General features: G+C 36.9%; 1 protein-coding gene across 8 annotated transcripts in view; it reads right to left on the reverse strand.

Annotated features, from left to right (window-relative positions):
* The window catches only part of enah (ENAH actin regulator), a 121,653-nt gene that overhangs the window by 65,032 nt on the left and 43,683 nt on the right, over positions 1-12,938 (reverse strand). For all 8 annotated transcript variants that reach the window (XM_065256110.2, XM_065256109.2, XM_065256112.2 and 5 more), the window contains one exon: positions 7,180-7,345. In XM_065256110.2, coding sequence (XP_065112182.2) covers positions 7,180-7,345 — 166 coding nt within the window. The remainder of the gene's footprint in view (positions 1-7,179; positions 7,346-12,938) is intronic.

Raw genomic sequence — 12,938 nt, forward strand, 5'->3', positions numbered from 1 at the left:
AAACTAGCCTTCACCAAATAACCTTCATAGAGAGATTGATTGGCTGCCTATTAACAAGGGCACATATTTGAGGCCTTGATGATGTCTAGTAATGTAATGCATACTTTGCAAAGAGGCTGTTATGAAGGACAGGGCAGTGCTAATTATATCCATAAGCAACCATTGCTACACTGTAAAAAATATTCCTTGTTCAATATTACATTTTAAAGGGCCCCTAACCTAGGTGTTTTCAGCAATATTAAAATAGTCTCTGGTGTCCCCAAGAATGTGTCTGTAAAGTTTTAGCTTTAAATTCACCACGGATCTTTCATTATACGATGTTAAATTTGTGGCTGCAATAAAAAACACGCTATTGTGTGCGTTTCTTTAAATGCAAAGAAAGCTTTTGTTCCACTCCCTGTATCCAAAGTATCAAAACATGTGTCTGTGGCAGAAGGTTGAATTACACACTCATAAGGCGGAGTCTGTGAGCAGTTATGGATGGGGCATAATCAATGTGACATCACATTGATAGGGGATCCCCAACAGCCTGTTTTGTGTGACTGTTGCAGTTTAAAAGAGATTACACAAAGAAGAATAGATGGATTTGTATAATTGCGGGATGTTTCTTCACATACACTGGCCAGTGGTGACTCATTTTCTGCTAGAAACACATTTAAAAGTGCAGGTTTAGGTTAGGGGGGCTTTAAGTTTAAACTAAATTGTTTTTATACATCAAACCTTTACTAACAACGCAAGTACTCCTCAGAGGAAAAAATAAAATTATTAAAAAAACTAATCTTTAACATGACACCTTAATAGAGTTAGGCCTGCATGATATTTGGGGAAAACTAACACTGCAATATTTGTTTTTTCTTTATTTATTTTCTTTAAAATGCCATGCCAGCTTCTAAGGCTATATTCATGGTGAGAATATAGTCTAATTATATAAAGTAAGAAAACATGTTTAAAATTAATTTAATCTATAAATCATAGAACTATATTTGGATTAACTTAAACTTTTTCGAAAGTAAAAAAAGTAAAAGTATTTTTTTCAAAGGGACAGAGGTAATACAATCTAGAAGAATATGTTTAATGGACAATGAATTCAGACAAGACGGACATTTTGGAGGATTTTCTCCTGAGAGTAAAAAATTATTCTGCGCCTTTTATAGATGACATTATCCCAACGATTGCAATATTTGTTTTTCTGCGATTTACAGTACACTGTGATATGAGAAATACTGGATGACTACACCAGATGACTCAATTTTTGTTTTGAAAGAAATGCTTTGCAAGTACTGCAATGTTGAGGATGAGGATGAGGTAAGCTTAGCTCTACTGACCACTTCTGTGCTAAAGTGCATAAACCATTAAACAATTAAGACAATATAATTTGGACTAACATCATTAAAAACAAAAGGAAAAATGCACAAACAACTGAATTTGGATGCTGTCGACGTTGTCGACAAAAATCGATAATAGAAATAGTCGACAATGAATATCATTGTCGAAGTTGTCGCCACACGTTTTTTTCCAGCCGAGTGAGGCATCTCTCTTCATTACAAACTCTGCAGAGAGTCGCACATGCGCATTAGCTTCTGTGCTCAGCAATAACAGAAATGGCGGTGTCCAACGCAGCAGCTGTGCGTACCAAAACATCTGAAGTTTGGGAGCATTTTAGCCTGGATACGGCGAATAAAAATGATTTGCAAAGCAGTCTTTGCGTATCACGGCAGTACTTCGGTCATGCACGAACATTTAAAGAGAAAGCACATCGGACAGTTGAATGAAACTGAGTTTGACTCGATACCGATACGTTTTGTTTTGGATGTACACTCTAAAAAACAAACGGTGCTATATAGCACCAAAACAGTTGCTTTGGATCGTAACGATAGAAGAACCATTTTTAGTGCCATATAGCACCGGTGAAGAACCAGTGAAGCACCAGTGAAGCACCTGTGTAGAACCATATAGTGCTATGTAGAACCATATGTGGTGCTATATGGCCCCTATATGGTTCTACACTGGTGCTTCACTGGTGCTTCACTGGTGCTTCACTGGTTCTTCACCGGTGCTATATGGCACTAAAATGGTTCTTCTATCGTTACGATCCAAAGCAATTGTTTTGGTGCTATATAGCACCGTTTGTTTTTTTAGAGTGTACATTGTACATTTTATAAGCGTTTTTCATTTTAAAATAAATAAATAAAGGATTTACGTTATGCCTGACTGTGCCTGACAAAAGTATTTTAAATTAAATGCATGCAGTCTGAAGAAGAGAGCCACCATGGACCCCTTTCTGCAAAAGATGCAGATGTGCACCCCACAACAGGCGAATGCCCTCACGGAGTATATATATAACTCTGTTTTTTTAATTTTTCAGAAATCTCGTTTTTTGGTTGTGCATTCAAATTAATATCAATTCAACTGCAGTTGGTTTGTTTTGATTTAAACTTTAAAAAATACAGCATATATATTTATAAACAAGTATATATATTAAAATAGCTGAAATACATAACTTTGTTTTGGTAAAATCATAGTAGCTGCAATTATTAAAAATGTAAAACTTGTTTTCATTGAATGTAAAAAAAAATGTATTTAAGTACCCCCTTCTTTTTTGTGTTTACTATCATTTTCCACAGAATTAAAGCAATCTCATGCAAAATTTTTGAAAAAATTAATAATTATTCGATTAGTCGACTAATCGTTTCAATAGTCGGTGACTAGTCGACTATCAAAATAGTCGTTAGTTGCAGCCCTACTGACAACAGAAAACCCATATTATAAAACGGGTAGTTCTGGTTCTTCATTCTGATTGGTTGAAACGCGTTCTAAGCCGTGATAAAATACCCCAGTAAACCCACGGTTCAGACCGCATTACAGTATCACTGCGCCACTGTTGCTGCATACTGATTTATGAAAATAAACACCACCATCTTTAATCATATTTTAAATTTGTCTACAATTGCACAATTATGGCGATATCCTAGTACGGTGTCACAAAATAAAACCTCTAAAACCTTCTAACTCGGGCACAGTAATATTGATGGAAGTTTGAATGAGAGGGGGAGAAGTCAGGAATGATGATGTTACTGCGCGCCGAGGTCGAAGGTTTGCAAACTTTGTGCTCTTCCGTCATACAATATAGTTCTCATTTTTTATCCGCTTAAAAATTCGCCACGTTTTATTTTGTGCCACTATACTTGCTTGTGTAACAGTCTACTCATGTAACAGTCTTTAAATAAGGAAAACGGAAGTGTTCGGTGGCTTCTAAATTCATCCCTGTTTGGATCCTAAGGAATAAATGGGGCTAGGCTAAATGCTAACACAGTCTTGACACGCTATATAAGATTAAAGCTATGGTCTACGATTTCAAAGATTGTTCATTACTAATAAACTCATTTAGATGCTGGTTATGGTTCTACAGTAAAATCCTAACAATATGAAGAGAAAAAAGAATTTAAAAAATCCATTTAGTCTATTGGGTGTACGGCGGCAGATAAATTGACCAATGTAAACTGTCCGGCCGGACAGCTTACATTGGTTAACTGCTCTCATCAAATCCCCGTACACTTGAAAATCCACCTCGCGATCGCGTCTCCACCCCATCGCACACCACCCCGCCCCTCTCGTGCCTGCGACATGAAATTTGTGTCAGTGTATGTTAGCTAGCGAAGCAGCAACATCTCACTAATGGAAAAAAACTAACCAACAGCAACAAGCTTCTTGTCCCTACAGTAAAGGTTAGAAGAAAAGGGAAGTCTGTAGAGGAAAGAGCAGAGGTAAAAAAATGTGAAAAACGCCGGACTCTAAGTAGAATCAATATAGGGTCCGCAATTGACTGTTGGAGGAAGCTTCAGGGAGATTTGGGGCTGAAAACCGACGCCGACACGGCGGACTTTTTGTTGAACAGGTACGCTTCTATTTATACTTTTATTGTGTGAGGTTACATAAATATATTTTTATGAGTCTGACAACATGCTGCCGGTCGGCATTGGAATGTTAGTCGTTTAGCATTGCCTATCACGGGTCAAAGTAATTATATTTACAAAGATTGTGTGCGGTGTTACATAAATCTTTTTATCAGTCTGGCAACAACATGCTCATGCTGCCGGTCGGCATTGGAATGTTAGCAGTTTAGCATCGCGTATCACGGGTCAAAGTAATTATATTTACAAAGTCATTTCTTGAAGCTCAGGAGGGGAAACGTATGCCAAACGTTGTTGTGAATGTAAATAACGTCAATTGCAATCATAATTGTAATTGTTCATTCCTTCAAGGTTTTATGTGTTTACTGCTCGGTAAATCTCTGTTCTAATGTTTACTACCGGTGATCAAAGCTTGAATGAGTGACGTTGTTCAGTTCGTTTCTCGGTGGGAGGGATCAGGTAGCACAGAGGGGCGGGATGAGTTTTTTAAAACTTATTAACCGTCTCAGGCTTTCTCGACCGATTTTCAACATCGTAGACTACAGCTTTAAGTGCACGCATTGAAAAAAGATAGGTATGTATTAATTCATCTAAGTTACAAAGTAAAATATTGAAAAACGGTGGTGTTTTCCTTTAAGTTGAAAAAACTTTATTTTTTTAAACGTTACCAATTGAAGTAATTTCTTTTAAAACACATTCAAATTTATCTTTCTACAGTGTATATCATTATAACCTAATACAGAGATGCTTTAAAAACATAATTAACTGGAAGCTTTGAAATTAAATTGCTTGTTACAGTCTTCTTTCAAACTCACAAAAACACGTGTTTAAAATCTGACTGTGATTTAGTTCCAAGAATCATTTGCAAAGAAAATTACAGTATTGAAGACTTATGATCACACTAATAAGCACATGATTATGCCTGTCATGAAAAGTTGACTTTACAGCAGTTGGAAATTAGTTTCATCCGGTGCATTCATTCTACCAGACGTTAATCTTTACGCAAACAAAGATTTAAGACATTTAATCATCTTTGTTTTTAAAGAAACACACAATCCAAGAAAGGACACAAAATGGATTATAAGCTAGATAGGGTTAAAACAATGCGATTAAAAATGCAGATTCAGTTAATGAAATCTCTCCCACGACATTTTATGTTAAGATTTTATGTGACGGAAGCTTAAAAGGTTGCTGAAGCAGCAAATAACGCTATCACATGCATGCATTTCTCATAAACTCTGAAATGAACAATTCATCAACTTTTAAATACAAACCAATAAAAAAAGATGAATCAGCTATATTTTAACATTACGCTCTTACCCTTAAACTATTAAAAGCTCCAGTTCTTTCTGTGATTTTGAAGCTTTGATTGTGATTATAGTGGGCAATATAACATGTGTTCATGTTACACATGTAAAAAAACGCGATATTTTTCACAAAATGTACTTATCTGTATCCTCAAAACAGGCCTTATTCTATAAAGTCCCTCCTTCAGAAATACGTAACCAATTTCTGATTGTGTAGTTTGTTTAGTGTGTTGTGATTTGATAGCAGCTTAGCTTAGCAGAGCCGTTTGAGTCAAAGCTGTTGACTGACGTATTCCTGTGGGCGGAGTTTAGTCCAAAAATCGTTTTACTGACATCATTAAAGCAGGAAATAGGGGCTGTGGTCCAAACCGGCCGTTGGTTGTAGGCTTTGAAAGAGGAATTCTATTAAAAAAAAAAATATCACCTGGCGGTGAACTTTAAGCTTTATCATTTTACAGGTACTATTATAGCAACATTACACACTAACTAGGGTTTAAAAAATGGGATCAGAAAGAACGTGACCTTTAAGGCTAAATATTTTATTGCCTGTAAAAACCAAGCTAAAGTCATTTATTAGTCATTTACATTTTTTGTATACATAAAATCATTCTATATAATTTGGTTAAACATAACAATGATCTGAATATCAATATCATTATATTAAGCAATTTAGGAAGTCATATACATCTATGGTGAGTACACTATATTTTAGTAAACTACTCGTTTAAGGTTACTCTGAAGACTGTGTTTAAAATAAAAACTGTAATTAAAATGAACTGTTGGCACAAATACTCTTCTGAAATGCCACACTGCACATCTAAAAGAAAAGCTGAAGAGTTTGTTCGTAAACACAGCCAAGCGTAATATTTTTGCAATCACAACAGGCGTTGTTGTACTACTCATGAGACGTTATTTTACTTAAACTACCCTGTGCTGTTTTGAGTAGCTCAACTCCCTCATGTTTTGTGTCATGGGTCATTGCATGCGCCGCAGTGAAACAAGACCCCACTCGGCAGGGGAAGCCAGCAGGCCGAGCACACAACCTCGCAAATAAACCCACTGGGCCTGGACTGTCTGACTAGATTACAGACAGCGCTGTTTCCAACAAAACACCCTTCAGCCCTCAGTACTCTCACAGTATACCAATATAGTATGCCTTTTAGGTCTTTTTATTACTTTAAGGAATAGTGAAACACCAAGTATCTAGTTTAAAATAAAGTGAAAACGCATTAGGAACTGACACATTTAGCAACATGTTATCTCACTTCATCATACTATGAACATGTCAATATATAGCACTTTGCAAAAGTCAAAAGACCACCATCACCAGCTTTGTTGTTTTAGCAAAGTTTTAATGTCCATCCATATTTATGTTTCACTCTTTAAAAAAAAAAACAGAAAATACAGGAAAAATTTACAGAAAATTAAAAACAAAACGATTTTCAGAACTAAATGTCTTCTTCAGGCATCAGTCAGTATTTAGTGTGACGTCTCTTGGCACGAAACACATCTTGAGCTTTTTTGAGGAGACTGAAGTCCTGAAGTCATTAGAAAATAGGATTTAATTTTATTTATGTTTAAGAGATCCTGCAGTTGCCTTCTATTGTTCAAGTGGAAGGGGAGTTTACCCCTAAATACTTAACAGTTCAGCTTATACTTCTATACTGTTTTTAATACTTCATACACATTTACTGTATTTTCTGGATGTTTTCTAATAAAGAGACTGAGAAATAATTATATAAGATCACTATCCAATTGCAAAAACAACAAATCTAATGATAGCATGGTGGCCTGGTACTTTTGCATAGTACTGTCGATTAATGTGTCTCGGTTTCCTCGATAACAAGCAAATGTCCACAATAAAGTTGTGACAATCATGAGAACTTCGGCAGAGATTTGGTTTGACAATTCATTATTCACAAGTTTCCAACTCATTTACCCCAAAGCTTAATTTCTCTTACCTGGTGGTCCTGAATCTTACGGCCCACTACTCTGAAGGCGTTATTGCCCGTGTGGTGATAGATGTGGACTCTACTGAAGCCTGTGGATCCACCGGCCGGAACCCATTTCTTGTTGGCGTCGTCATACACCATGACAGCGGCCCGCGCCTGACATATACTCTGCTCGCTGGATAGAGAGAGAGAGAGAAAGAAAGAGAACCTCCAATAAGCTTCAATGGTTTGAAAACACAGAAAAAGAACACATAACTTTAGTTAACTTAGCTCTAGTTAAGTTGTTTAAGAACGTCTGTACAAGTATACTGATTTGGATATCAATTTAATCGATAATCTGAATTTAAACCTATGTGTGAAGCGGTAGTTAATTGTTCCTTTAGTCACCAAAGCTTTAAAGCTCTGATAATTTAACATCCATCATGCGATTCTGCATTAGCACTCAAGTGCAGTTCACCTTTATAGGTCAAATCATTTATTATGCAGTCATCCATTAAATGCAAACAACGAAAATCAATTTCCCCGTCTCGCTGATCACCTTGCACTATAGGGCAAAACTCGCCTTGAATAAAACTCTAAATTATTTACAGTGACTTCGACCACTCCACTGCTTTGATAAAATAAAAAAGAGCAGCTAAAAGTGTTTTGCACTTTCTTCATCAAATGAACAGAAGCAGGTGGAAAAAGGAAAGAGTGAGTGCTATGACCTTGTTAATAAAAACTAAGCTCAAATTCCCCTCCTCTTGAAGCTCCGAAATATGACCATATTCCATCTTGGCGGTTGCATTTTATCTGTTCGGTCCTTTTTTTGCCATCTAACAACACATCCGGACCATGCACGATGCGGCAAAGCGACAAGTGATAAAAGCTAGCTATAGAGTGCCCCAGGGATAAAGTAATTTTGTGGGCAAAACCAGGAACGGGGGTTAGCATTTTAGCACTACTTTACAGTAGTCATGAAAGTCTGCATGAGAATGCAAAAATAACGAATTGTCGTTAAAAACCTTGCCATGCTGAACTCTTTAGAGTAAGAGTAGTAAATAATATACTAAATATACCTTGTTAGTAGATTTACACTGAAAATGTTTAAAGAAAGCTCAAAATCACTTAAAGGGGACAGAGAATGAAAAACCATTTTTACCTTGTCTCTGTTAAATAATGGTAGTCTACCCGCATTCACGAACATACAAAAAGGACTAGACACGCTAAACATCTCAGTCTCATAGAAATTCCTCTTTTAGAAATGTCAGCCAGAAAACGGCCCAATCTGAAAAACTGATGCTTATGACACCACAGGCATCTCACTGCCCCTCCACTTTAAAATAATTGGCTAAATTTTTTGAGTGGCAGCAAAGTCAGCCATAGTAATGAGATTGCAAGTTAAGCCAGTAGGGGGAGCCAAATAGGTGCAAAACCACTTGTTTAAAATCCCCCACCCTAATAGAGCTATCTGAGAGAGGTTTTTAGGAAGCTTCTAAGGCATTACAGACCCAAACAAAAAATTTTTTGTCTACATGTCACATCACAGAACAAGGATAAATACCCCGTTCAATCTAAAAACTAGAGATCGACCGATACTCATTTTTTCAAACCGATGCCGATAACAAATATTTGGATGCTTATGTGCCCGATAACCGATATGCTGAACCGATTTTTATTTATTGTTATACTTCTGTTTTTGACATAATAATTACTACACTACTGAACTGAACAAACCCTTATAATAATAATCATCATCACAATCACTCCCTCTTTGCATACAAAGTCATAAATAGAGGGGTCTGAAAGAGTGAAGAATAATATTAATTTAATGAATAATGTAGAAACTATATTCCCAATACATGGACTATTCCAAACACCCCTATCATTTCGTCAGAAATGGACTGATCCAAAGTTCGCGCTGCGGTTTTAAGGTAACAGCGGGAGAGAGAGAAAAGTATAGCGGAGTTGGCTGCTTGTTATACATAGTTTATAGAGTAAAACAGGTGGATTAAGTGCCTTTTTTGGGATATAATATCGTTGTTTTGACCAGCAACCTGAGCCTTCAGCAATCCAACCAGTAGTTAGCAAAGAGATTCTACAAATAATATCACTGACTGGAATACTACATTCAGGAAAGTAACAAACAAAACGGCTTATATATCATCAAATTTCTTAACTGGTAACATTATTTGATTTCAAAATAATTAATATTTAGTTGTTTTAGCTTATGAAATGGCTGTAGACAGCGCTGTTTATCTATGCATTTACTCCCGCATTAACTGTATTAAACTGTGACCGCTTGCGGAGGTAATAAATAATTAATTAATATCCACAGACATTTATTTAGATATTTTAGCAAAATAATGTTTATCTGGTAAATGTTAATAGGGTAAATCTTGTTAAAAGTGGTAGATGTGCTTTAGCCTCCGGTAAGTGATCAGCAATATGAACGTGATTTTACGATGCTAATGATAAGCATAAATAACAGAAAAACGAATTTAATTTAGCGTTTTTAATTCCACAAAGCATTAATTCATGGCTGTTTTATTCATGCAAAGCTACGTCGTTATTGGGACCGGATTTCAGCCAGCGTGACTCTGTGAGTTCGTCTCTATTCTTAGACAAGCTGCATACATTGCTTTTAATATATCAACTTATTTAACATAACATACATTAATGCACAAATCAGCTGTGCTATAAATGCCTCATATGCAAAGTAAGTATACTCAAAGTCCTTTTAATAAAGTCGCGTCACTCCGCCGTCATATTTGCTGTGCACGCTGCTGCTGCTGTGAGCTCCTCTCCTCAGATGCGTCCAGCGCGCAATTTTCTTGTTTATCGGTCAATCCGATATTACAAAACAGATATCCGATCATCGGAAAATGCTCAAATATCGGGGAAAATATCGGAAAACAGATATATCGGTCGATCTCTACTAAAAACAACGTTATTTTGTGTATTTGGTATAATACACTTTTTTTCTCGTAATTTATGGTTCAAAACACATTATTTTCCACACACCGTACATTATTGTATCTCCAGATACCCATTTCTTTCTGAAACGCACTGATTTTGTACAAACCTCATTGATTTGAAAAGCTCTGTGTCCCTGATTTGCCAGCTAATCTGTACGTTGTGATCGGCCTGAATACCTCTGAAGTCAGCCGGAAATGTGACGCTCCGTTCCATGTTTGAAAGATTCGATCACGATGCAATGCTAACAGGAGTTAACTTACAGGCTGAGTCCGAAGCGGGAGGAATTATGAAATAAATAATATCATGACAAAGCAAGCACTTCAGAATATACGTTGACAGACTGTTGCAGTGTTTCCTCTAGGATTTTTTCCAGCTGTGGCGGCAGGGGGCGCCCATGATGATTATAAATGTACATTATTATTTTTTAATGTAGAAAATAGGCTACAGTAAACTAACATGTATTTTTTATCATTTTCATGCTGTCATTTACTTTTCCTTATATTTATAGCATATTGCTTTTCTATGTTTGATCTAAACTGTATTTTCTTAAAAATACGTAAGTTTTATAGCTTCATAGGGATCTTTCATTGTAGTTTTAATGTAGTGTGCAAGTTCGTGCTCGGGTTTGCTGTTGCAAAGTCACGCACAGTCCTGTTTGATAATCCGCACCGCTGTGATTGACAGAACATTTATCCGACATCAGCAGGCAGCAATTTTATTCCACACCCGGCCTGTCTGACATAAAGACCCCGACCCGGTCACACCGCAAATCGCGCAGTTATAGAAACCTTTATGCCCTTCGCAGACAGATCTTAAACACAAATAAGCACGGGGACATTTAAAATCTGTTACCTATCGGAATCGAGTCGAATTCTGTTCTTGGATGTTAGACCCGCAGTTCACGCTCGCATATTGAGTCCCGACCTGGATCTACAACGCATATAACACGTTAATATTATTACACCCGTTACATCAAATATTAGAAGTTTCACCCGCGGGTACCCCGACCCTGTTGTTTCGTCTGAAAACAGATGAAACAGTCTCACAGTCTGCCTCCAGTTTTTATTACCAACGTCCTTCTCTTCCACGGGAAGTTTCCTTCCAAACAGATTCAACTTATGTCTTGCAGTCCTATATGAGTTGTATTCAGTATTTAGCCTTTTGTTTTTGGACAAACATCTTATCATTTAATGTGAAACTTTGTGAGTGTCGATCTAAAGCACAGATTGACTGACAGCTGAGCGGTCAGCAGCGCGCTGCGCTTATAGCCTATACTGAATAACTAATGGCCAGATAAGTTGATAATATGAGTACAGTGATTACAAATGAATGTCCAAAAAACTCGTAATATGTTAAATCGAAAGTTTAATCATGTCTTTTCTCGCAGCCCCACGCTGCGTCCGTGTATATGCGCCTGTGAACAGCATACGCGTGATGACCTTGCAACTTAAATTACCCTTAATTTATTGCCAGACAGATAAAAGTAAAATAACATTCGAATCTGTAAATTGTGTATTTTTATTTATGTAAACTCACAATAAGGAGAAAACCTTGTGCTTATTTAAAATAATTAAAAACATGACGTGCTTTCTGCTGCTTTGGTTTAACAGCGCATCACAAAAAAGAACAGCAACTCAAAACTTTTTTATTCGTTTTGTCAATCTGATAATTATAACCTATTTCGTGTAGACTTATTTATTTTATTATTATTTCTCAAAACAGAGACGTAGCCTAATCATCATCCGTTGATTTAAATCTATTTGTGCATGAACTAAACCCATGGGGGAAATAGTGATATTTTAGGAGATTCATTTATAAATGAGCGAACAACGCGAATCCAGAAAGGAATTTTTTTCTTTCTTGCTGGGCGGACATTTCGGTATAGCTTTATTTATTTTGCGAGCTGCCGCTGTGGGTTTTGTCTAGAAGGGATACAGAAAATGGCAAAAAGTTTAGGATTAGATTTGGAGGTAGGATTTTTAGGATGAAAACAGCGGCTCTGGCTACATGAGATACACATAGTACATCCTACAATCCTGTGAAATGTTGTGTTTAGAGTTGGGTTTGGGTGAAGGATTAGGATAAAACAGTGCCCATCCGGCGAGATTTCGTTTGCTGTATCCCTTCTATCCACAACCGCAGGCGTGGCGGGGATGTTTTAGGCGTGGCGGCCCGCCACGGTTGAATGTATATAGCGGAAACACTGCTGTTGAGTGTGTTTTGTTTTGCTTTCTGTGAAGTCAATCTCAGGACTGAGATGATATACCAGGATCATCCACCTAGCAGATAATGGCTAATCTAACAGGATTGTCCACTGAGACCAATCCCTACACTTTAATTAAGGAGCGAGCATGCCTGAGCGCACGAGCATGTCTCCGGAGCTTTACACTATATCACGGTGTAATTGACGGAAGACAGTCAGAACGCTACCAACTAACAGGGTAGAGCTAGACAAAGTTTTCCAAAAAGAAAACTTTTTATGTTTATGCACTTGGAAGATCTTTTTATACAAATTGACTTCAAGGTATACAGATTACCTTTTGTTCGACTAACACAATGCTCTGCCAATTAAAGGGATGAAAATTCGGTCATCATTTACTCACGCTCATGTTGTTCCAAATTTGTTTAAATATCTTTGTTCTGCTGAACACAAATTAAAGGGACACTCCACCTTTCTTGAAAATATGCTAAAATTTTATTTTTACCATTTTGGAATCCATTTAGCCGATCTCTGGGTCTGGCGGTACCACTTTTAGCATAGCTTAGCATAATCCATTGAATCTGATTAGACCATTAGCATCGCACTCAAA

Source organism: Paramisgurnus dabryanus, chromosome 12 (genome assembly GCF_030506205.2).
Source record: "Paramisgurnus dabryanus chromosome 12, PD_genome_1.1, whole genome shotgun sequence".
In the NCBI taxonomy this organism is placed as follows: domain Eukaryota; kingdom Metazoa; phylum Chordata; class Actinopteri; order Cypriniformes; family Cobitidae; genus Paramisgurnus; species Paramisgurnus dabryanus.